Source organism: Pleurodeles waltl, chromosome 3_1 (assembly GCF_031143425.1).
Source record: "Pleurodeles waltl isolate 20211129_DDA chromosome 3_1, aPleWal1.hap1.20221129, whole genome shotgun sequence".
In the NCBI taxonomy this organism is placed as follows: Eukaryota; Metazoa; Chordata; class Amphibia; order Caudata; family Salamandridae; genus Pleurodeles; species Pleurodeles waltl.
In genome coordinates this window covers 158,942,434-158,969,660 of record NC_090440.1, presented here as the reverse complement: position 1 = coordinate 158,969,660, position 27,227 = coordinate 158,942,434, and the positions used below count along the sequence as shown (strand labels likewise).

Sequence of the window (27,227 nt, the reverse complement as noted above, 5' to 3'; positions counted from 1 at the left end):
GTACTCCTTCTGTGACCCCCGGCCATCTCCCTCCGCGTTGACCGGAGCCCCGTCTGCCTCGAGCCGAACCCACGCCTCCGCCGGTGCCAACAAGGTTCAAGATTCCCCTTCTCATCCCAGATATCTGATGAGGTGGTTTGCTGGGGGACTGTGTGCCTCCTCGCCAGCCCCCTCGGGAGGTCTGATAAAAACATACTTGTCCAATTTATTATATTGATTCTTTTTTACCACTTCAGTTCCTGTGATGGGTCTTCCAGGTATGTCTGCTCACTGGGTAAAGTTGCAAGTCAGCCGCGGATTTGATGACTCTGTTATCAGGTCCGCAGCACTCCCAGTTGTCCTCCCATGTCGCCGGGGAGCCAGCCAGAATACTCACAGCAAGCGCCAGGCTGGGGAGAGAGAGGATAACAGTCGGTCTCCTGTCCACTGTCTCGTCAGGCGCAGCATGTAATGAGGTTTCTGGGAATGGCAAGGCTCCTTCACCACCGTTATAGGGGGCCCTGGTCCCACTGCACAAGGATTGCTCCGGGCTAGGAGTGCTTTGTTAGTCTCCTTAGGCCGTTCCTCCAGGGCAGCGCCCATCAGTCCCGGCACCAGCCTCCCTCGCCTCACAGACCACGGCCCACAAGCGTCCCACACGTGATCTGCAGCAACAGAGCTCAGGCACCGCAACCCCTTCTGAGAAGGAGTGCCCGGAGTGAGCCACTGGGCCAATGCACGCAGCAACCCGTCACAGTATGCTACTGGGCCCCAATGCCCTCAGGGCTGCTGCCGAATTCTGGCTCTGGCTGCTGCATCCACAACAGGCCGCTCCCACGTCCAGATGCACCCACCTGCAGCAGCCAAGGGCCCAGCAGTGTTCCCCGACACTCTTCGTACCCCTGGCAGACATCCATGGTGCTGAATGCAGGCTAGAGGAGCAGGATTTAAGGGGATAATTCTGTGTTAGTGCAGAAGCCGAACTTAGTCACCGCCATCTTGCGTGGCGAAGACCATGCCCCCATGCAATTTGTTTGTTCCTATACTGTACGTAAAGTGCAATAGCTGGATCCTAATGTATGGAGTGCACTTGCATACATTGTGGTTTTAAGTAGTCCACCGTGCACACTTGCTGATGGAAGGCAAGTTTGCATTTCATTGATGTGTTGCAGCCTCAGGAGTCCTACATAGTTAAGATTTTTAAGCATTTCGATATTCCTGTTCCAGCCATTTCTGGACATGAACTCTACTTAATACCATTTGGGACTGATCCACAATGCTTCAGACCTTGCGGATGAAACACAAGCCAGCAGCATGTCTGTGAGAAAACAGGGCTGATTGCAGAGGCCCCCTAACTTTTTGCCCCCATTTTCCACTTTTTGCTGGTGTTTTCCTGACTCTGATGGTGCCCTGGGTACTGCTAACCAGTCCCAGGGCCTGTGCTCTGTGTAAAATGGATATGCAAATTAGGCTAATTATAATTGGCTAAGTTAACCTACCTATAAGTCCCCAGTATATGGTAGGGAATGTAGGTTTAGGGACCACAGCATAGGTGGTGCACCCATAGGTGCACTGCTGAGGTGCCCAGTGTCATTTTAAAGGCAGGCCTGCCTTGATGGCTGCTTTTAAATTAAAGTTATATGCAAATTCAACTTTGGAATTAAAAGTAGTTCCAAAGTCTTAAACTACCTTATTTTTACATATAAGTCACCCCTAAGGTGTGCCCTATGTGCCCCTAGGGCTGGGTGCCATGTAACTATAAGCAGGGACCTTATAAAAATAGTTTTATAAGTCCTGGTGAGGTAAAAACAGCCAAATTCGTTTTCCCCTCATTGTAGTAAATGGCCTTCATAGGCTAGAATGGGGAGACTTTATTTTTATTTTTAAAGTCTCCTTAAATGATGCATACCAAGAGTTGGGTATCAAATTAATTGTTGTAATAAATCCCACAACTTCCAGTTGTTGGATTTAATATAACTTGTTCAGGTAAAGAGTTTTAAACTTTACCTGAAAAGTTGCCAATTTCAGCCCTGCATTGTTTTTGCTGCTGTGCTCTGATTGGCCAGCCTGAGCAGCTTGGCCAAGCTGCCTTGATGAGGTGTGAAGTGGCCTGGCTTCACACAAAGGAATGTGCCTGTGGGAAGGAATCTCCCCTCAGCAGATGGTGAGGCAGGAAGGGGGAGGGCTGCCAAACTGGTTTTCAAAGGAAGAGAAGGATATTTGGAGCAACCAGCAACACCCCCAGATCCTGCAACCCCAGACAACTAGGTGCCCCCTTGATTAGATTAGGAGAGGGGTGTGTTTATGATTTTTAGCCACACCAGTGGGTGGGCTCAGCCAGATGTAACCTCCAAAAATCAGATTCAGCCATGATGGATTTTTAGAAATTCATATCTCCGGGTCCCCTTATCCGATTTTATTCGTTTTGGTGTCATTTTAAAGATAAAAATATAATCTATTTTTATTAATTGGTTTTGGATTTTTAAACTGTTTCCTGTGATTTATTTAATTACTGTTTTGTGATATTTGAATGCTTTACACTCTGTCTCCTAAGTTAAGCCTTGACGCTCGTTGCCAAGCTACCAAGGGTTGAGCTGGGTTTAATTGACTGAGACCTAACTGGACCTTAGTGGAGGTTAGTGGCCTATTGCTAAGTGTGGGTACCTACCTGCCCTTACCAATAACCCATTTTCCAACAATGTCGCAAATAGTGAAGTAACTAAATATCACAAGTGCATCCCTGTATCCGGCTGTACAACTTCAACCTCCTAGAGGAAATATTTATTCCACCCTCTGTATAAAACTACTTCCACATCAATTTTTACATTATTTTGAGGAATGTTTATGAAGTTACCTTGAACCCTCTGCTTTGTAGCCCAAGGAATTGCCCTCTAAAAACTGTACTTGATTGGCAGTATGGCAGTATGGTAGCAAACAAAATCAGTTAATTTAAACTTTTATAATCGCCAAACATCTGGACAATAATATCAGGCATAATCAGTCAGTTTATTCATCACCAGTTCCGTCATTGTTTTCCTTCAGAAATGTATGGCGTGTCCATTTTTCATTGGCAAAAAGTTGTTGCACGGACTCTTTTTTTTTTTTGGGATGGATTTTGCTTTTTTACTGAGGAAGTAACTAGACATCCTATGCATTTCATTGACTTTTGGTGAAAGTTGCCACTGATGACCGTAGGGAAAGTTGTGACGAGGCGTGTGATGGTGATATGGATGGATTGCTTGAAATTTATGCATGGATTAAAGGTTTTTCTTCAATGATTCTAGACGTTGATTGCTCATATAAATACCAGAAACCTAAGATATACCATTCCAAGGTAGGTCTAACGTCTTAAAATTGTAGTTCCAAAAGCGTTTCCATTTAATATTGAAAAAACACTGCCATTGTACTTTCCAAAGCAGAGCTATTTTGGCTTTTTGAGGTATTATTCTGTGGGAGATGATTAAAGAATACTTTACCCATTTGGAACCTGCCACTAAAGGTCTCACACCACAGTCCAATAGGTCAGAGCCACACCCACTTAATTAATCTAACATGTACCCGTAGTGGACATGTTTAAGGATGGAATCCTAGTTGCTGTTTATAAATGCAGCAAGAATGTTTAAGATGTGAAAGTTATCACAAGGCAAAACTGAGGAGTGACAATTCAGTGATTTTGAATATTTTCATTTATTTGCTTGTTTAAGCCCAAGAGTTAATTTGACATTTTATTTGAATTATACCTGATGTACTGTATAGATAGAAACAAAGACTTCCAAGTTGTGCATTATCCAGTCTTTCCGATTCCGAATATTATTTAGTTGTATTCAAGTATTGCTGGTAGTAACAGTACTGATACTGATGGACAGGCACACACTGGAGATGGATGCGGACGTGGGCATGGTGGTGAAAGATGATTCTGCTTTTTTGTATATCCCTACACTGACCCATCTTACACCAATGAATTTTAGAGGCTTATGTTTTTAATGCTAGACATCCTCTAGCAAGACCAGTCTGTGTTGCAACCTCATTAAACATAAGAAATTCCTGATTCCAGTTGTAACCAGTTATGGGTAGATATCTGGAACGCACTTCTCTTTTCCATTATAAATTTGGATGCAGTGTCTCTTCGCTCAAGGGTGCGTAGTCGCCGTGCCCAGTCGGTCAGATAGGGTACCTCCCTCCCTAAATGCGTACCTTTAATTTTGAGTCACATCAATATCCTACACTAACTGTGTTTGACTCCTATTGCATCTGTGCATTCAGTGAGGGTACACTTGTTTATTTAATATTTAAAGTAAGTTGCAAATCCCACACAGTATATTGTAAATATATAATAAACAGTTTACATTTTTGTTATTTTACTTTTTCTCAATGTTTTATCTCCAGGCCTACAATAGAAGGTGGTGTATCAGACGTTGAGATAATTTCGCAACAAGTAGAAGAAGAAACCAAAAGCATAGCTCCAGTGCAACTTGTTAACTTTGCTTATCGAGATTTACCCCTAGCAGCTCTTGACATTTCTGTGGCAGGCTCACAACTTTTGGCAAATTTGGACGAGGAGTATCAAAGAGAAGGGTAGGTGCACGTCATAATAGCTTTCTAACCTTTCAGTGTGCCCCGTGAAAAATGCCACACTGTAAAGATGTGGATATTTGTACAATTCTGTGAATTTCATAGTAGGTGGAAGGGACTGCATCATTAAAGATGTTCAATTGTCTTCAATTACATTATTAAGGTTACTTATGTTATGCAAAAAACTAAGAGAAGAGGGTAGGAAGGAGTACACACGAGACTGGAAGGTAAAGACTAATTAAAGCATAATGAATAAAACATGATACTGGCTGCTTTAATGACATTTTAACATAACTCCACGATTTTTTTTTTATTCTTTGAAAATCTGTCACAGACACAAAGTTGTTCACAGAAAATGTGTCAATGTACTATAAAATTGAGTCAAAGTTCTTGAGTTGTGATTCAATTCAATGAAAGTTCTTAAATTGATTAAAAGAACATCAGTTCCCTTCAGCGTTCTAATGTAGTGCCCACAATTGACCATCAATCTGAAGTTATGGTTTCTACACCAACTACAAATCGTATTAAACAGCTTTGATATGTACATCTGAGAAATAATAATGTTTATAAGCACCAGCTTAGTGATCCTGACAATAGTTAATCAATTTACAAATAACTTCCAATTATAATTTTATGTTTGGCACAACTGGACAACTTTTTCTGATGGATACTTTTGCTTGCTGATTATTCACCTTTTAAAGAACCACAGGTGCCAGACTGGGTCCAAATATTGTTGTCATAACGTTGCTCTGCCGGTAGATGCAGTGGCTCCATCTAATCCAGTTCAGGGGTGTGGAATTCCTATAGCTGGACACCCAGGACATATTGTTTGGGGTTAAGGACAACAAGTTTTCATGTTTATTTTGTCCTTGGTTTGCTAAATTACTGTGAAATTTTAGGTACTATTTTTTTGAAGCAGCATTTAGTAAAATGTAGTGCTAGTATTTCCAACAAAATTCATAATGGAAAATCAGTGTAACCATTTTCAAAAAGATTATGGGAAACATGAACATAAACAAGCACTGGCAAAGCCACTGGTCTGACATTGGATGTTGGTCTTTTGGTTTTGTCTATGCATGTCTGGTTTTGACATTGCTTTTGTAACACTTTATTGTTGTGGGAACTGCCAGGCCCTCACTATTGTAACAAACATTGTCAAAAAGCAAAAAAAGATGTTTTGGGTTCAAAAAGCACATATTGCCACAGTAATTCCTGGCGGTGAACAAAACTACTTTGTGTGCTAATATGCTCCTTGTGGAAGAGCAGAATGCTATCACTCATAGTAAAGTCAGTCGAGGATAGAGAGAGAAATAGAATTTGAATAAAACAAAATTTCTTGGTTAATGCCAGACCTAATTGAGGGCCCAATTCTTAAAGAAAGTCATATAAGTGCACCCATGGTATATGTCTTTACATTAGTGGCTCACATGACTTCACAAGAATTTATAGAAGTAGATCAGGAAATTGTACTCCTATAACAGTGGTTCCCAACCTTTTGACTCCTGAGGACCCCCATTGAACCACTACTGGAAGCCGGGGTCCACCAAACAATTTGTACAAGTTAAATTTCAAACATTAAAACAGTAATTCACAAAAAATACACAAACAAGTACACACCAAATACTCGAATTACTAATGATATAATTATTTTATTTGGAAAACTTTTGCAGAAATCAAAACAATTTAATGAGAAGTTTGCTGCTGCATCTTGGTGACTAACTTTCCATTATTTGGTTTTATTTAGGAAAGCTGACTTCTACATTTCCCAAGCGATTTAGTTTTTGTTTTTTAGGTATATAAGATCTTAGAAAGCTTTTTCACATAAGTATGTGGTGGGGAAAGGAAGTAAAACCATAAGGACCTCTCAAGTTTCGATAGCCTATCTGTCACATGTAATTCATTTGTTTCATAGCACCTTGCATACCAGTGTAGGGTTTTGGAGCACTTTTACAGTGACTACAAGGTGTAGAATTCACATATCATTCACAATGGTAGGCTTTTTCTAAGAGTGCTTGGTCTGGAGAAGCACAAACTCAGGATTCAGAACATAACACAGTGGTTAGCGTTGACTTTAATAAGAATGTATTTCTACGCAAGCAAACCTTTTATTTTTTAATTTTTTAAGCAGCATAAGGATAATGAAAGGCAGCGAAAAAAAGAATGTTTCTAATTTGTGCCATGCAGTTTGCATACAACTCTTTGGCAATTCATAGCTCACTGTGCTAGAATACGATTGTAATTTATGAACTGCACAATAACAAAATAATCTCTGTGACTGAAGCAGTAACCCACTGTGCTATGCACATAAAATAATTGTCTTTGCATGATACACATTCTCTGCATCAGGCACATTAACCATCTGCCTACCTTAAAAACTGTCACTAGACAAAACTCCCATCTCTCTCCAGCATGTACATTAATCACCAAAGTTATCTTGACGCTTTTATTTTCACCCGAAAGTTACTTGTTGTACATGGAACTTTTGAAGTGCTTTTACAACTGCTGCACAAATAAAAACACTCACATGTTTGTCAGGCTCCAGCTGGAGAAGTATCTTTCTGTCATCCCAGGCCTGCGGACCCCCTGGGAATGTGTCACGGACCCCTGGGGGTCCACAGACCACAGTTTGGGAAACACTGTCCTAGAAGATATTTGTGAACTGTATTTTAGCACGAGCAAATATGCATGTGTAGATTAGCTCATAGCATGTCAGAGCCACCTACTGGTGAATAAAAGCTAGGACAAAAGTTTCCTCCTTCAGTCTGGTGCCTGGGGATATTTGAAAGGTATCAAATCTGCATGTTGAGAATGTATCCTCCAAAAAGATTGTTATTGAAAGTAAGTAACTTTTTCCAGGCTTCAGGGATGCAGTACCAACATTGTCTTCATTTGACAATTTTGATGGACCACTCTCACTGGCAGTACTTTGAGAGTAATTACAACAGTGTGTATGCAAAAAATGAAGAGGCGGAGGATACAAGAAGACGCAGTGCTTAATTTGTAAAATAAAATGTGCTGTGCCCAAAGTGTTGCTCAGATGCCTGCACTGTTACATTTCGGCACGCTACATACCAAGGCTATTATCCTAAATCCACCTATTACCATCTACTACCAGACACTCCTGGACGGTTTATCGCACTTTACAGATACCTGCTTTCTCCCTTTATGATGTTTTTTTTCGTCTTTCTCTTCCCGTATCTTTCTGCTTTGTATGTTTTTTTCCTCTCTTGCTCTCAGGAAATGTCTGAAGAGGGAAAGTAGGTGTGGGTCCCCAAAAATGAATGCCAGTGTCCCCCACTGGCAACCACCAGCTTAAGCTAAGCACCAAGAAGTCCTATGATTAAATGCCCACAATCTAAGCTCTCACTATATAGTAATTTCTCAATGCTTCCACTAGCTTTGACATCTGATCTAACTACGTTTGAAATATAAAGAAGGTTATTTTATTTTGTTGATGGTTCCATTTTCACCATGTGCCACTAATGCGACCACACACATAACTTTCTCTTCATCACAGAAGTATGGAATATCGCTATTTTGTTACCCGATCTAGAAATGGATCATAGACAGTATTATTTATATATAGTCCCTATATGTAGTCCTTAGGGGGAATTAATTTTAATAAAACATGTAAATCTATCTGTAAAATTAAATGCAAGCCATATTATAAGCTTTTGAGATTTTCCAGATGGAAGTAATTTTCTTTTTAGGTTATCTTCATTTTAAAATATTTCTATAAAATGCCATTGGAGGGAAGTGAGTTCTATTTCAAATTAAGAAATCATTTTGTGAAAGAATATTGTGATCCATGCTTTTTCTGATATATTGATACTTTGAATAGACATATTTATTATTGTATTAAAACATAGTTTAAATTATTCAAAACAACAACAGGGCAGAAGAAAGAATTCAAGTGCCTATGTGGAGGAGCCCACATTGGTGTTCATATTGTTATGGCAGAAGTTGGTGGAAAGGACTATTGTTATGTCCAAAGAAGAAAAGAATATGTTCGTAGCCTGGGTAGCTGGAAAAACACATGCTGTGCATACTGCTGCTAACTAGTGTTGGGCTTGGACTGTTGCAGTTTGTGTTTTCTCCATGAAGTCTCAGTCACAAGGTTTCAGAGACTCCTCCTCTTGTTGTGAATGCACATGGGCACCTAGTATCAACGCTGCTCCTGGTCCCCATGTGTTCAACGCTGACTTCCCTGGATCTCATTGCCTTTTCTTTCCATCACCAAGAAGACTTTTTGATACATTCATTCTCTTCTGCTCAAGCCACAGAGGACATAGTAGTTCAATAACCCGCCCTCTTGGGCCCTCGGGACGCTCATGCCATTCGGGATGCAGGAAAATGATGCACAGACTGTAATTGAATGGACACCTTTTAAAAGATGCCCTCATTGCCATTCAGAGTACCTTTGTACTGACTTCCAAACCATCTGTAATCTGTGACTTGCTCTAGAGCACAACTAGACCCACTGCGACTCTTGCTCCACCTTTAGGAGCAGAAAGACCCTTCAGTGGAGAGACAGGCAGTCAGCCCACAGCAAGATGTATCGTTCATTCTCTCAGATGCTGTACATCTTCGGCGAGGCAGACCTGCTTGTCATAGAAGAAGAAGAATTTGTCACCTGATCTTCCAGCCCACCAAACCATTCCTGAGATTGTTGGATCTCACTCCTTGGAGCCCTAGAAGAACGTTGTTCAAGAGGAATAGGCATCGGAGAACATCCCATCTACCTCAATCCTGGACCTCGTGTAAAGACTACACTGAAATACATGATTACGATCACCCCTCCCCTCCCCCAAACCTCTTCTAAGACACATAAATGGCTGCCCTTTGAAGTAGAGCACCATCCATCCACGGGTTGTGCGTTAAGACCCGTGCAGAAACCATGAATCCAAGACCACATGTTTGCGCCAGAGTCTAGAAACTAACATCACCATAGAAGCCAATATGGCCTGTACCAAAAACACCATCATCTCCGCGGCCACCGACAGCTGGCTCAGAGGAGAGGCCTAGCCTTGATAAGTTCCAACTGGAACTGGATGAAAGGCAACGATGCATCATCATCCACCCACGCACAGGCAAGATCTCCACTTCAGAAATAGACTTTGCAAAAAACTTTAATTCCCTTCTCTTCCACCAGCTCCACCTCTGCCGTTTCTACCACATTCTTCCTCACCTCCTGTGACTTCCACTGAGTAGTCATCGGAGTCTTACTGAGACACAGGCAGCCCTAGCTCTTACTTTCTAGTGGAGAACATTGCCTCCTCAGTCTACCTGCACCCCACTGATTATCCTTGGGAGGACTATTATGTGTATCCTCCAGGGGACCCAGGCCTTGACCAAGTCCCCGTTCGGCTTCCTCTCAAGACAACAACACAGCATACCATCGCGTTATCCAGTGTGCAGCCGCTTATCACAAGGTGGATAGGTACACCACCACACAAGATAATGACTCTCTGGCGAAGACCCTCTTCAGAACTGAGCGATCCCTCCAGTATTTGCAAAAGCTCAAGGAGACAGTAAACTCTGTCTCTGTGATCTTTAAGGAGGCCGTGAAATTCATGGTGGTAACACCCAGGATGGAAAAGAAGTTCAAGCTGGTACCCTCAGATCCATTCTGTATCAGGGTTCTTGTCTTGCCAGGCTCCCTGGACTTTTCCACTGTGTGGAAAAGAGTGGCAGCCCAGGCTATGGGTGACACCCCTTCTCCTGATATGGAAAGTAAGTGTATGGACACCGCTGGCATTACCAGTTCATTAGGCCTCCTGTACCGGTATGAGAGGGCACAGTGGGAAGAGGTGGAGGCTATACTCCAACATCTTCCTAACCAATACTGCATTAGGGGGGAGGACATAGTAGGAGGAGGGAAAATCATTTCCAACACTACCTTCAGGTGTACCTTGGATTCAGCTGATACAGCTGACATGGGAATGAATACCTCTTTCATTCTCCACTGCCACTCATGGCTGCCTGTGTCTGGCTTAAAACTGGACATATCTGAACATCTTATGAACCTGCCCTAGGACAGGAAACACTTTGTTTGTCCCGCAGGTTGATAACATATTGGAAAAAGTAACGGACTCTGACAGCTAAGGCCCTAGGTGGCTTTCGAGTTCCTTTTGTCAGGGACTCTTTTTGAAGGCAACAAACATGAGGTGGGTCCGAAGAAACTTCCTTAAAACCAACCCAGCCTTATCAATAGTTGCAACAGAGTTACCACCAGCAGGGAGGCCTGAGGTTACACACGGTTCTCCCTCAGTGGGAACTAATCCAAAGGTCAGCCCAAAGGCACGTGCACCAATATAGCCTTTGCCTTCAAAACCTGACTGGCCCGGCATCTCATCCAATCATACTACACTTGTCGGGGGAGACTCAAGGGTTTTCTTCCCCGCTGGGAGGTGATCACATGGATAGGTGGGTTCTATCCATCATTAGGCACGGCTACTGCCTGAAGCTTATTTCATCCCCACCAAACATCCTTCCCTGCTCACATACTCTCAGCCCAGAACACCTGGCTCTATTGCAAGTGGAGGTTAAGGAACTTCTCAAAGGGGCCATAGATCCAGTGCCCCCTCTACACTTGGGGCAAAGAAGTCTACTCACTCTACTTTCTCAAAAGGACAGCTCCCTCAGGTCAATCCTTCATCTCCAATCCCTCTACAGATGCATCATTTTGGAGCATTTCCACATGCTGTTACAAGCGGACTTCATGGCCACACTAGACCTGAATATGCCTATTTCAACATCCCAGTCCATCTGGCTCTTTAGTGCTACCATGGTAAGTGGACAGCACTGCCAATTGAAAATGTTGCCCTTCAGGGTCACCAAGGCCTCCAGGGTTTTAACCAAATGTCTAGCAGTGGTAACTAACCACCTCAGAAGGGCAAACTCATATCTTCCCTTACTTGAACTGCTGGCTGATCAAGAGTACAAAGAGACACGACTTTCTAGCCCATACCCATGCCACAATCTCTCTACTGCACAGTTTGGTTTTTATAGTCAACACTACCAAGTCCCACTTAAAGCCACTTCAGAGCCAGCCCTTCCTGGGATCAGTCCTAAATGCAGTCTTGGACAAAGCATCTTCGAGCACCCAACATTTAGCAGCATTCCAACTGCCTCAGCCCCTTTTTCAGCCACTCCATCCTTTTACAGTTTGAACAGTAATACATTTCCTCATTATGATGGCCCATGCATAGCCGCCCCTCACGCAAGGCCCCATATGCGCTCACTCCAAGAGTGTTTTTTGGACCAATGGTCTCAAGCGCAGGGTCACTGGAAAGATCTAGTTTTGGTAAGGGCCAGCACCCATTGCTTTCTGCAGTGTTGGAATAGCAAAATTCTGTTGCAGGGCAGGCCCTTCGCAGACCCAGTTCTGCAAGTGATCATCACTATGGAGGCATCACTTACTGGGTGGGCGGTGCATTTCATCAGCATGACAGTCCAGGGTCTGTGGCCACTGCATCAACAGACTGGGGCCTCACATCAACCACCTGGAACTCTTTTAGCCATTCACCTAACTCTCAACGGTTTTCTAATTCATGAAAAGGTGGTTCTGGTGTGGACTGAAAGCATCACTATCATGTTTTACCTACAAAAGCGAGGTGACACTCATTCTTCTCAGTTGTCAGCACTAGTGCAACAAATTTGGCATTGGGCAGTCCACCACCAAGTTCACGTACTGGCGGAGTATGTCCCAGGGTTGAACAATGACTTTGCAAACCTACTCAGCAGGCTGCAACAAGAAGGACATGAGTGGTGTTGGAAATGGCTTTTGTTTTGCAGGGTTATCCCCAAACCTTTTGCCTCTGACCTCCTGTTTTTGATTATGTGCTACATTTCGTTTTTGCTGGCTTTAGGACTCTGGGCACTTTACCATTGCTGACCAGTGCTAAAGTGCAAGTGCTCTCTGTCCAAATTGTATTGGTAATTGGTTTATCCATGATTGGCATATTTGATTTACTAGTAAGTCCGTAGTATAGTGCTCCATGTGTCTGGGGCCTGTATATCAATTGCTACTAGTGGGCCTGCAGCACTGATTGTGCCACCCACGAGTAGCCCTGTAAACATGTCTCTGACCTGCCAGTGCTGTGTCTATGTGTGCAGTTTTTAACTCCCATTTCGACCTGGCAAATACACCCACTTGCCAGGCCCAAACCTTCCCTTTTACTACATACAAGTCACCCGTAAGGTAGGCCCAGGGCAGCCCCATGGGCAGGGTGCAGTGTATGTAAAAGGTAGGACATGTACTGGTGTGTTTTACATGTCCTGATAGTGAAATACTACTAATTTTGTTTTCCACTATTGCAAGGCTTATCTCTCCCATAAGGTAATATGGGGATCGTCTTGAAATGTTTTTGAAGTTTAAATTCTCATTGGGAGCAGATAGATATGTGGAGTTTGGGGTCTCTGAACTCACAATGTAAAAATAAATCTTTTGGTGAAGATTTTTTTTTTAAATGTAAGTTTGAAAATGGCACTTTTAGAAAGTGGGCGTTGCTTTTCTGTGACTCTGCCTGTCTGTGGAATACACATCTGGGTCAGGATGACATTTGGGCTGTATGTGAACTCACTCTACATAGTCACACAAAGGTCGCTGAGGTGTGCCCTGCATATCCTGATGGGTCTTACTGAGTAGTGGGAGGAGCTGACACTTGTAGCTGAATAAGGTTGTGCCTGTCCACACACAAAGCTCCAGCGATGCCTCACCTCCCCGACCCTGTGCAACGTCTTTGTTTCCTCATTGTTTTCCAAGGTACTCTACCTTGGGTCAATGCCACTCCGTTACAGGCCCGGACTCCCTCGCGAGTGACATTGAATTGTTGGGAACGACATGACGTTGTGCTAGCCCCACTTGGAGCTATTGTGTTTCTAAGCGCTATACTAAGGTTTAATCTTTGAAAATTTGTATTTTTTGTTTATTGGATGTTTGTCGTTTCGGACTTGTTTTTCTCCGATAAATATTGACTGTTCTTCTAAATTGGTGTTGAGTACTTTTGTGGTGTTTTCAGTGTGTGTGTGTGTGTGTGTGTGTGTGTGTGTGTGTGTGTGTGTGTGTGTGTGTGTGTGTGTGTGTGTGTGTGTGTGTGTGTGTGTGTGTGTGTGTGTGTGTACGTGTGTGTGTACGTGTGTGTACACACATACAAATACTTTACACATTGCCTCTGACATAAGCCTGACTGCTTGTGCCAAGGGGGTAAGCAGGGGTAATCTAAGCTGTGTGACTCCCTTACCCTGACTACATTAAGGGTTCCTACTTGGACAAGGTGCAATCCACTGCCAACTAGAGCCCCCCTTTCTAACAAGTGGGAACTCCACTTACAAATCCTACTCCCTTACTTTACTTTAGCTGTTGGGGCATCCTAGGCATAGACCTTTTCACCACATGTGAAAACACAAAGTGCCCCAGCTTCAACTCAGGATTTTCCAGACCTCAAGTTCATGGGCAATTTTCAGTGGAGGAACTTGTCAGGGATCTTTGCATACACTTCTCCTCCTCTCTCACTCCCATGTCTTTTCCTCCTCTACCACTCCCATGTGGGCCAGACAGCCATGGTACGTGACCGTCCTAGAGATTTTTTTCATCCCACTCAAGAAGCTCCCCAACAAGCAAGACCTTCTAATACAAAATCTAGGTAGGGTCAGATCCCCAGGTAGCTTAATTTAGCAATCTGACTCCTGGGGTCCTAGAGTTCAGTTGCCTGAAGGGTGTTTGAACATTCTCAAAGAAGCCTGTAAAATTACCCCACTCACCTGCAATGCTGCTAAGTGGAAATTATTCACTACTTTACCTCAAGTCAGATATACTCTCTCACTCCCACAGTGCAAGACAACATTTGCTACCTTCTACAGCTGCAAAAGTCAAGTTTAGCTTACACCTCAATTCGATTACACTTACATGCAGAAAATGGCACACACTCCTCACTTTCAAAATCAATCTTGTTAATAAAACTTTTATGGAGGGCCTTAAATGTGTCCTCCCACTTAGGGTGCCACCTGCCCCAGTCTGGAATCTGGCTCACCAGACTCATGGGGCTTCCTTTTGAACAACTGTATTCTTGCTCTTTGGAGTTCCTCTCCTGGAAAGTCACCTTTGTTGTAGTCATAAACGATCAGGGGCATTTGTGAGCTACTGATGCCCACACTACAACAACCTTTCTTCCAGGTCCATAATGGCACAGTGATTCTTAGGACCAACCCTAAGTTCCTGGCTAAGGTGGTCTTTCCATTTCACCTTAACCAAACAATTGAGGTTTTTTTCCACGACCTGACTTGGTAGCTGAGGGAGCACGTCATGCACTTGATGTCAAGCATACTTTCATGTATTATATAGACAGGACCAAACCTTTCTGTAAAACACAACAGCTTTTTGTTTCCTTTGCTCATCCTCTTAAAGGTCACCTTATATCAAAGGCGGGTATTGCCAGGTGGATTGTTAAATTCATCCGGACCTGCTACCTCAAAGCCAAAAGAAACCTACCTACCTACCCCAGGCCTCACTCTACCCGCAAGCAGGCTGCCACTATGGCTTTTCCTTGAAACATACCCATAGCTCACATCTGTAGAGCTAGCACTTGGTCCACTTCACACACCTTCACAAAGAATTATAATGTGGATATAATTGCAAGGCAGCATGCTGGAGTGGATCAAACTGTCTTCAGGACTCTGTTTGAGACATCTGTGCCATCCACTGGCTATCTACCACTTAAAGGAGTACTGCTTTATAGTTAATGTAGAGCATGTCATCTACAGCCACAAATGCTACGAACGGATTATGTTACTTACCTTATAAACATCTGTTTGTTTCATGTAGTGATGTAGATTTACATGCATCTACTCTCCTCCCTGGAACCCAGTGTTTGCTAAACATATCATCAGCCTTTAGAATTGTCTTTTCTATGCACCTGGGTAGTGTTCAGTCATACTAGCCTACTCCATGCCTACTCATTACTTCATACCTATTCTCACCTGTTGTGTGACAAACAATCTAACAATGAAGTTGGTGCCCATGCGCATTCAGAACTAGAGAAGCCATCAAGACCTCATTACTCAAAAGACTTCTTTGAAGAAAAACAAGTTGCAATAGTCTGAGCCCAACACTAGAGGCAGGAATATGCAGAGCAAGTAAATCTACAGCACTACATGCAACTAACAGGTGCTTACACTGTAACATAATCCTGCCATTTCATAAGAATAGGAAAAAAGCAAGAATTATATGTTGTGTTCTGTGTTAAAATTGATTATGCAGCTGTTCATTATTGGTGAGATCTCCACATACTCTGAAACCTCAATATTCCAGCTTGAGTGTTAAATTTGACAGAAAGCCTGCATCCCGACAAATCGGACTACTCAACTTCATCTGGCTACAGCTATCAACCACATTTTAGTCCGAATCAATTATGATTACTCTACTTATGAGCAGGGCAACACATGTTTCACACATCTTGAAGGACACACCCAGAACATAGAGTTCTAGTCAGGGAATCAAACTATGAATGCATTCCCAGTCTCTTGAATGTGCGAAGTAGGCAGTGCAGAGTATTGCTTCATGTGTCATAGGACTGTAATGCGACCTAGTAGTTGATTGTGCGTTAATGCTTGCTGGTAGGACTGCCAAAAACACATTTATTAAATTAATGCTAGGGAAGTGGATTACATAGTGAAGCCAGCGAGCGAGACCTACAAATGGACATATCTTGACTAGCATTTTGTCCTTTTCCTTGCTTCCAGCAAATTATTCTCTTTCATTTACCATGTGCCCAATGTTGTAAATTATGTAAATGATCTAATTAGTGTGCTTATTCTGCATAACTGCAACAGTAAACTGCAAAGTACAAGGCGAGTAACAAATTTGCTTTTAACCCTAAACCGGAGGATACTGGTGCACTCTGTCTCACCCCATACCTGTATTAAGATCTGAGGAAACCAATCAGTCTAGATGAGTTTGTAGAACTTAGACACCAGCTCTAGATCAACAAGGTCATAAGTCCAGACCGTATGTTAGATAAGATTTGTGACAATTTATTCTTGAATTTTACCGAAGAGGTATTCCCATATAGATTGATTTAATATTTGAATAGATAATGCATGTTACGTCCATAACAATACGCGGACCTCCTATTGCCAGGAATGAATATCTAGATATAGCCGTGGTTAAGAGACTGTGTAGGGATTTATAAAGTTCTGACTTCTCCAGTTGCTTTTCAGATTCCTCTTAAGATTGTTTTTGATACACTTCCACCATTTCCCTACCTGAGAAGGTGACCTCCAGAGCTTTACAGTCTAGGTTAAAAAGAATTGCCTGTCTTCTGAAATGTGTTCAAACACCACTTGAAGGCAAGAACACTGTTGCCTTATACCAGGACACATGCAGTTCTTTGCACTAGTTTTTGTACGCCCGCTAAATAACCAATATCATAAGGTGCACAGTATTTCAAGTTGCATCCATCAAAACTGAGGATAACATACCTGTTGTTTTCCCCCATATCAAGGTGCACGAACTATGATTTAGTGCATCCTGTCTGCATGATTTTCGCCTCCGTTTACCTAGTGAAAATTGTGTGGGTAAACACCTATGGGGAGTGCACTTACTACCTAAATTATAATCCCACTCGAACCCAAGTGTAACTTTATGCCCACATCAGTAATTGTTCGGCCCCTGGATTGAACAGGGCATAAATCAGGAGCTTTGAATTAAGTCGGCATGGTTTGCTACCGTCGAACGATATTTGACACCCACTGCACTGGCCTTATGTCAAGTCCTGTCTTTTATTAATCTGTGTACAAAGTGTCCTGGTCATACAATCATATTAGGTCCCCCGTTTCACAACCAGAAAGGGAGCTCCTATCACTGGCAAAAAGACCCCATTTACCTTGAATTTGTTAATTAATGAAGAGATTAGAAACAATTTGTGTCCAAGAGCCACTTCATCAGCCAATGTTTGACCACATATATATTCTCATCGAGGGCATTCACACAGCCTTTTACTGCAAAGCCCTGAGTCCAGTAACTTTCCAGAAAATCCATACACCTACTTTAGCACTGAAACTGCGAAATAGTTCACAAGGAGCAGGCCTATCTAAGAAAATCTTTCAGAGCACTGAAATAAGGGGACAAACAGGCCTTCACAATGACCTTGCAACTAGCTGAAGAACACAAAGATTTCAGAAAAGAGATTTTTAGAGCTACGAGGCCAATTTTACTAGCCTAATTAAAAATGGCTAGAACTGTATTACAGAGCTATTCAGTCTCCTCGGGGATTATCAAACCGCAATGTCTTTACTAATAAACTACTAAATACAAATACAGGGGAGCCCCATCCGTCCACAAAAAAGGGGAAGATTTTTAGTGCATTTTTACTTTGCGTTATGAATTGAAAACCCACTACTGTTGTTGGGCAACTAAACTTTAAATTTTTATGTAAGGTGTCTTTCTGTCAGGCTGGGAAAGCACAAGGAAAACACAACAAAACAATCATATAAAGTCAGAAACAATAAAAAGAAATAACAGAATACACATTTTTTTCCAGTAGGACAATGAATGTAGAAAAATAGAAACTTCAGAATGTAATAACTTTTGAATAAAACCTTGATTACACTGCAATTTATATTATGTTATCATATTATTCCAGTAAAATAAATAATTTCTACCAACAAACTGCATCTAGCCGACTTCAGCAGCATACACCCCATTCAATTTCTGAACCTTACCACAGACTATGACAGAGTGGATTCAGTATCAAACACTGTGTTTTATATTGTAGATTTCTAAATTCTTGACTGAACACACTCTCTTTATTATGGCTAACAAGAAGACATCTCATCAGTGTTGTTTTGGATAATATATTATTTTGACCCCAGCCTTCCTTAGGGCGTTTATTACCCGATGTTTGCCGTTAGCAAAGGTAATATGAAACTTCACCATGTTCACTTGTAGGAAAACATTAAGCAGTGGAAAAGTAGGCATGTAAGAAAATACATAGACTCGTTTAAACTCCAAGGACTTTAAACTAAAACTGACAATGATTTCCAACTGTATACTTATGTAGCCAATCTCCATCGACTAAACATGGCACTAAGATGAACACCAAATAAAATGATGTGAAATAAATGCCGTGAACATGTAATCATCACTTAGACAAGAAATAGTTGTGACAAAGTGAAATATGAGGCAGAAGAAAATCAACTCCAGGCCTAGTTCATAGGTTTTTTGCACTCACCAGTCGATTGGCATGTCTAGCCAATCTCTCACCATAGTAAAAGGGTTCATACATATCTAAGATAAGCTGAAAAAGCATAATAATGAGACATTTACATCTTAAGAAAGATGAGTCAATGGTCTTTGTTTGGAGTCAAGAAATATGTGGAACAACACCTCAAATAAGGACAAACACTCTTCAAGAGCCAACCTCTCTTTCCTTCCTATCATAGAATTATTAATTGAAAGGCCCTTTAGATCTTTGCTGTGATCACTTAGGGCAGAGCTATTGGGTGCATGGCATGGGTTCTTCCTGCTTATGCAAACTGGCATAGTTTCCAGTCTTGGCAGTGTGTTGTCAGGAGTAGAATTAAAAATGTCATGTGCCCCCTTAATGCTATTTTTTGTATCTGGTGTACTGAGTATGTAAAAGCACTAAGTTAGTTTATGCAGCAGGATATATAGATTACTTCTAGATTTTAGGAATGTGAAACCAGTTTCTGTAACTTACCTCTTTGCCATTGATAGCTAATGAAGTGCTGCCAGGGTACAGAACACATGGCTGGTTCTTCCTAAGCTAGTCAGCTGGTGAATTGCCATATCCTGGCTTCTCTGCAAATGGTAAAATGAGGGAGTTTCTATTGTATTGTGTTGAGGCTAGCACTGGTTGCTGTATCCAAGAGTGAAGATGGAACAGGCTTAAGATATTGCATTGACCTGTGTTATCTCAGAGTGTAATTTCAACGGAACATCCCAACTAGTGTTTTAGTTGTTGATGAGTTTGCAGCAGTTACAAAAGAGTTCAGGGCTCCTTTATCCTTTATGTTCCATGGTCTGTATTCATACATACACTGCAGACATGCAAATGTGTGCTATCTGAACAGCATACGTTGTGCACGAATCCCCTAAACAATTCAGGCCAAATAAAGTTTTCAAATTCTCCAAGAGATGGAGATCAATGTCAAATGCATTTGTGGAGGTGGCAACAATGTAGATTTAGGACAAAACAGCAGAGAAACTATTATATTGAATTCTATAAGGCAAAACTGAGATAGTCCACTGATAACCCCTGCAACCTGAAGGGCAGAGACAAGATGGTCATTATGGGAATTAAATTAACATTTCTAAAAGCTCAGTTGACTTCGTGTAGCTTTTTGTTTAAATGATGCATCCCATGTACACTTTGTGCTCTCACGACGTCAAAAGAAGAGTGGAGGAATTGCTCAAGGGATGAATGTTAAAGCAAGAATAAAACTAGGAAGTTTATGTTCGTAGCCTGTGTTAGTGTAGATACACATTCTTTGCATACTCCTGCCATCTACTGTTGGGTTGGGACATTAAGATGTATTATTCTTTGAAAAAGTTTAACTTTACAAGGTGTAGAGTGACTCCTCCCTTAGTCCACAATGAGCATGAGTCTTGGCTCCACCCATAGATTGCTTTTGTCTGCCATTGGGTTCAGATGTGAAAAGCTTTGGCTCCAATAATATCACGGTTCTGTGTGTACACTTTGGGTCCTGCTTTGATTTGTTGATTCTGGAAGAAATCTTCAAGCAATTGCATCGGATCCATCTTGTCAACGCCATAGACTGTAACCAATCCAAGAACTTCAATCAGACGTTGAGAACTCTGCTTTAGAGATTGTTGGAAGATATATTGGGCTCCATCTGGATTCTGCCCACATTGTAGTTGAAAGTATCCCATGTTCGACGAGTACAAGGTTTGTAGCCTATGTCTCACTCCAGACTACTAAAAGTCAAAGTACGTTTTTTGTCAAGCATTTAGGTGCAAAGAGATGCTTGAATATAGGTGAGAGAGATGCTGGGCACATTAGAGTAGTGGTTCTCAACCTTTTGACTTCTGTGGACTACCAGTTAATACTGGTACCTGGGGACCCCCTCTGAATCATTTGATTTCAAGACCCCCAACTGAGTGTTTAAAGGAAGATGGGGCCCTCTCCTGAGTATTTTCAATTATTTGAACCACAAAACAATACACAAAAATACAGGAACAAGAATTAATCAAACAAAATACACACATGATGAAATATGCCATTTAATTCACTAACGAATATAAGAAAAATCAAAACTTTACTAGGGAGGTTGGGCTTTTTCTGAATTCAACTGACACCACTTATTGTCCATACTATATTCTGTTATAATGCACTTGCACTGCTCCTATGGATCAATTTAAGGATATTAACTTAATTTTTACCCTCCAATTTCAAATTCCTGCACATTTACAGAATGTTTTAAAATGTTTAATATTTTGCTTCTTTATTGTTACACACTTTATTATTTAATTTTCGGAGCAGTCACAGACCCCCTTATTATGCTTTGCCGACCTCTAGAGGTCACCAGACCACAGGTTAAGAACCACTGATCTACGCAACTAGCTGGCCAAGAGCAACAGCAAGCAAAAATGCCTAGCACACTCTCGAACAACACTCAACTAGGATTTAAAATCAATATGAAAAAGACCCATCTTCAACCTCAGCAAACACAACCATAACTAGGCTCAGTCTTAATTGCTATCACAGCTTACCTCAATGAACATAGGGTGCTGGCATATCAACAGCTGCTGCCTTGATGGCATCATGAATATAAATTGTGCCGCACCCCAGGGTACAATTATGCCTTCTCCAGCAATGTCTTGCCAGTCAGTCAACACAAGCTGAGGGCCAGCTCGAAGATCTAATGTAGATAAATGGCATTATTCAGCACTCTTTGCACTGGTGAAACTCCAATATTCTATTGGTAGGCAGACCTATTCTGAACCCTCCCTCTTCACCATTACTACAGACTCATCGCTCATTGGATGGGGCTGACATCTTAGAAACATAACTTTTCAAGGTATATGGAATTCTTTACAATAAACACACCAACTACCTCGAGCTCTTGTCTATCGTGCTACCACTCAAAGTCTTCTATTCAGTGATAAAGAACAAGATAGTCCAAATAAAGACAGACAACATGGTTGTGGTGCATTGCATCCAAAACCGTGCGGGTGGAAGGGTCCACATTCTCTATCACTGTCCAGTCTAGCTTAAAACATCTGCAAATGGGCTATTCTTCACAACATACGCCTTCTAGAGGAACATATCCAAGGAGTGGACCACAACTTTACAGACCTCTTAAGAAGGGCACACCAACAGGTACACAAATCGGAACTCCACCCTCAATTCCTACAAAAGTCCTTTAACAAGTGGGGAAGCCCAACATTCAATTTTTTTTCTACTCAAGAAAACACAAAATACACTAACTTCGGCTCCAGTGATCCATACCCACAATCCAAGGCGATGTGCTATGGATGAGGTGGTCAGAGATATTTGCCTACACTGTTCTGCCTCTCCCACTCATCCTACATGTGGTCGAGAAGACGTGGCAGTGTCCAATGACGCTCATTCCATTGGCTCCAGCATAGGCCAGGCAACCTTGGCACGCAGTCCTGTTAGAAATGTCCATCTTGCCTTACAAGACTTCCACTCCAAGTGGACCTTCTCACAAAACACAAAGGACTAATAAGCCATCCCGATCTCAAGAGGATAAATCTTGCAATACAGCAATGTGTCACCTGAGGTCTTGGAGTTTGGTTACTTATTTCTTTCAGAAAAGTGCATGGTTGTACTCTTTTGTTATTTAAATCTTCCAGAAAAGTGCATGACTGTACTTCGGATAGTAATGCAGGCCTTTCTCACGTGTATTTTAAGCTATTAAATGGAAGATCTTTAGCGACTTCAGTTTGGCAAATCCCCTAAATCGTTTACAGGTCACGCAGCTAGAAATAATTTCCTACCTTCTACATTTAAGATCATCAGAATTGGTGTACACATACCTAAGATTCTGGCAGCAGTGGCAGCGAATATGTAAAACGGGGAACTCTGTTTACTATTACAATTTCAGTAGTAAAGGCTTAAAATAATTATCACCTAAAACTAAAACTCCCACAGGTCTAGTGTGTAATATTCACACGGTTAATGGGAGTACTAGTCAAACCTCTGGATTTCCAATCATAACATAGAAAGGGGACTTCCTAGTTGCCGTTGCCTCTTTGTGATACGTTAGTGAGCTGTATGCAATTAAGATCCAAAAAGGTACATAAAGATAAAGTGGTCCTCAGAATTAATTCCAAAGTAAGAGGGCCCCTGGACAACCGATACAAGGTGACAGCCAAACAAGGGGAAATCAACATAGACATAATAAAGCAAACTTCCCCCAAGTAAGACAAGAGACATTTATGGTAATGATAGATATGTTCAGCTCATTGGAGCAATATCAGTGTCAAGGCAATAACGGTCATGCAACACTTTTTTTACTAAGGAAAAATGCTGATTAGAAATAATACAACAGTACAATTCAATCCTAATATATTACAATAAATTAACAAATTAAATTCTATACATAAATATAATGGGTCACAGACACCAAACATTCTAAAAAAACTGCAGAGACTCTCACATTAACATTCACGCCACAACCATTACATACAATAACATACAATGCTCACAACACAATAAAGGAAAACAGGGGCATGGTAAGGTCACTTCTTGAATATAAAGTACCAAACAAAGGCACTGTTAAGGTCTCTGTAAACACATACTCTATTGATAATGCCAATTATGCAAAATAATCCATCAAGGTTCTAACAGCAGGGCTGATCACAACATTACTTCAAAATTCTGTGTTATGTATACATATGTCTAACGTTCCTCTGTTCATCATAACAGTAGCGATCCTCAGAATTAACCTAAAGTTTTTACCGCTCTGTAACCCCAAGAGCTCATTCTACACGTAAGAAGGAGCTCCAGTGGACTTTGTAGGTCACATCCCCATAGCTGGCATATACAAGGCAACAACTTGATCAACACCACGTTTCTTCACTAAACATTAATGTATGGATGTACTAGCCCAACAGGTTATGGTTGGCCAAACAGTATTGAAAACACTGCTGGGAGAATACTGCAAAATAGTCCTTGCAAAGCATGTGTATGTACAGCAACACATACTATAAATGGATTGTGTTACTTACCGTGTAAGTATCCGTTTGTACTGTGTAGTGCTGTTGATTGACATTCACTCCTCACTTCCCCATAAGTGGGAAGTTTCAGCATATGTTTCTCTATAATCGCAAGAAACATGGGCCATATGTTTACGTGTCTATATAAACTCTCCCTTTCACCCCGCTGTACGGACAACAATCTAAGGGTGGAGCCGAGGCCCATGCACATTGTAGACTTAGGGAAGAATCACTCTACACCTCCCTTGTGACTCAAGATTTCTTAAAAGAAAAACGAATTGTAATGCATGAACCCAACACTAGATGGCAGCATTATGCAAAATATGTGAATCTGCAGCTCTACGCACAACGAACAGATGCTTACAGAGTAATCCTTTTCACATTTATATCTTAGTGACCAGTTAAGCAAAGTCAGCAACCCCAATTGTCAGTAGGTTTTATAAATATATTAGCTAATTTAGTGATACGCTTTTTATCAACCTCAAAAGTAATGATAGTATCTACAAAATTCAAACCCACAATCGCAGGTAACAGGTTTAAATTGCTTTGAATGCTGGGCTTTCTCAAGTATATAGCATACTGCTTAGGAAGTGCCTATCTTGGTGGGCTTACTCAGGGGCTGAAATCTACAGAATGTAGATAAAATAATGATGATGTTATGCAGCCATATAACTCCTTTATCTAAGGAATGCTCAGGGAGTCACCTGTGAAATATTTAGGGGTGCCAGGCATATATGCAGACCAGCCACTTATGTTTTGACTGATCAGTTACACTCTTCCTATAATACAAGGAATATGCCATAGTGGGAAGGCAAATTCAGATTTCAAAGCGTTTGAATTGTCAAACACTCTTCATAGAGTACTTTAAGAAAAATATACTCACCTTTTTAGCTCTGTAAAATGTATTTAGGATTCTTTGCTACTGGTGATATGCTAAAATGTGTGGGCGAGTTTGTGTCCAAAGGAGTGTCAGTTAGATTTAAAATAATATTGGGAGTGAAAAGCTATGCAAGTAAAACAGTGCCTACGTAGACCTATATCTTATTTGTAAGTGTGGACATACAAAATTGACACCACTGATTTTGAGTACTGAAATTACTGTAGAAGGTAGCATTGTCAGAGTGGAAAAATACACATTTGTTAATTACTGTACCCTTAAAAATGATTTGTTATTTAATGTATTCAGGAGATTTGGGCGTCTGTGTTTTATACATCTTATACATATAATAAATGATTTTCTTATATAAGTGATGTTGGCAGTAGTGATCACAAAATGGTTAAACAAACTGATGCAGTGAAATGTTGTCACCTCTGGTTCTTATTGTATTTTCTTATTGTACTTAACAAACAAAAAACGTTTATGACTCCAACCTGCCATAGTTCCGTAAACATTGCCCAGAGCGATGCTTAAATCATGTCCAGACGGCTGCGCGTGGTGAGAAAAATGAATGGCAAGAAGATTTTAATGGTATACCAATAATAAAGGGGAGAGAGCTAGCCCCCTTTTTTTTTTTAACTCGAAGTACTAATTGTGCATCTTTAATTTCACAATTTCCGGTCATAAGGTACTAAGTTCTTGCCTTTTTTTAGGAGAACTCTATAAACGTATCTGACCCACGTTTGTCTTGATAGCATAGATGTTGAATGAATGTTTTTGCAAAGTGGTTCCGAGAGTGAGAGTGAATGGCTTTGTAGTGAGTGGTCACCTTAGTGGTATCCGCTTTATGTAGCGCTGGCTCCACCTTATTAAAATTAATCATTTTTCAACATTACATAGCTTTTTATGGTAACCTCATAACATATTGCCTTGTTCTTCTCTTAGATCCAATTGGCTAAAACCGTGTTGTGGCAGAAGAGCTGCTGTTTGGCAGGTATTTTTACTCAGCGCAAGCCTCAACAGTTTCCTGGTAGCCTGTGTAGTATTGGTGGTGATTCTTCTGACTCTGGAACTTCTAATAGATATAAAGTTTTTACAGTGTGAGTAAAACTTTATTCTACCGGACTATAATGAAATAATTGCTGTTTTTTATCCCATGTTTTAGTTGATGTTCAAATCAAATGAAATTAGGAAAACCATTTGCATTGTGGCACACTTGCCAGGACTTACTGTATCCAAAAACACTTTTTCTCTCCAGATCTCAATAATACAGAGGGCACTTCATAAGGAATCTAAAAACTTACTGTGTTTAGTACCCATTTATAGGGTAGTCCTTACTACAGCATGAGTATTATTTGCACTCTGTAAACCCTATATGAAAGGGGCATATACAGATGTGTCTTCCTAAATAATAATTAGATTTGTTTCATGAATTAAGGTTAGTAGTTTGGGAAGATGAGTCATAAAAGAAGATGCAAGATCCCTGCCGCTGCCCCGCTTCTCGGTTGTAATCACCCAGCAGTCTTCTAGGGAACTCTCATTGTGCTCATAACACTCCAAGGAAGTAGGAACAGTTAGGTTAGGTAATCACACCAAGCTGCAAACTGAGTACACTAAGCAGTAGAATACACATGTACAGACACACATTCTCACCCCCGCTCCTCAGAAAAATGAAGGCCTGAGCAAGCTTTTCAAGGATCCGAAGTTATGATCTGCAGGTCACCCATACCTGTCAGCAACAGGTGTTTTAGTCATTGATGCATCTTACCCAGTGTTCCAGAGCTAAAAGCGCCAATGCATAAAATGTTTGTTAATATACTTACACTGTACATCGCTATGAGATGACTACCAGGTGCAACCGCCAAGGCTTTTACATTTATAAGATTACATTAACTATGTAATGCAAAACATTCCTAGAACAGCTAGACATGTTAGAACAACCGTAGGATCCCATATTGTAGCTTTGCCATAATTGAAACATTATTTTTATTTATATATGTTTTCACTCACTGATCTTCCCTATTCTTGGGGTAGTGCTGCTTATTATGTCTATTAAATATGTATGTTAGGTAGTTTATTGGCTCTGGTACTAATGACAAAATGTCGTCCATTCCATATTTTTAAGTTCTCCTTTTAAAGGGGACTGCATGTTTCAGGATACCAGGCCAGATATGCTTCATCACCAAACATCCATTAATCACCTATTTGTTTTCTACTGGTTTTTGTTTCCTACATGTATAATATCTCTTGTCCACGTGGTGGCTGGTGAGCCAGAAACCTCCTAAAGCTCTGCACCAAAGATGCATTGTTTTTCATGAAGCAGGCAGTAAGCTAAATAAATTTGTTTCTACGAGTTTATCCACTATATGACCTATGAGTAAATAGTGATCCTTTTTTCAGAGCTAATTTGAGCCCTGGATTGAATGAACCTTTCTAAGGCTCCGATTTATTACACTAGAAGTAAATAGAAATTTTACAGTTTGCATTGGTGCCTGACTTTGATCTCTACCCACTTACTTCTCCCATTTCTCCATCAGACGGTCAAGCCTTTATCATAATCCGACATGATGTTAG

At 41.2% G+C, this 27,227-nt stretch overlaps 1 protein-coding gene across 9 annotated transcripts in view; it reads left to right on the top strand.

The window, feature by feature from the left end:
- TMEM266 (transmembrane protein 266) overlaps window positions 1-27,227 on the top strand; it is a 394,446-nt gene that overhangs the window by 76,030 nt on the left and 291,189 nt on the right. For 5 of the 9 annotated variants that reach the window (XM_069222031.1, XM_069222030.1, XM_069222029.1 and 2 more), the window contains 2 exons: window positions 4,366-4,554; window positions 25,599-25,753. In XM_069222031.1, coding sequence (XP_069078132.1) covers window positions 4,366-4,554; window positions 25,599-25,753 — 344 coding nt within the window. The remainder of the gene's footprint in view (window positions 1-4,365; window positions 4,555-25,598; window positions 25,754-27,227) is intronic. The other 4 variants (XM_069222037.1, XM_069222036.1, XM_069222035.1 and 1 more) reach the window with 1 other exon arrangement.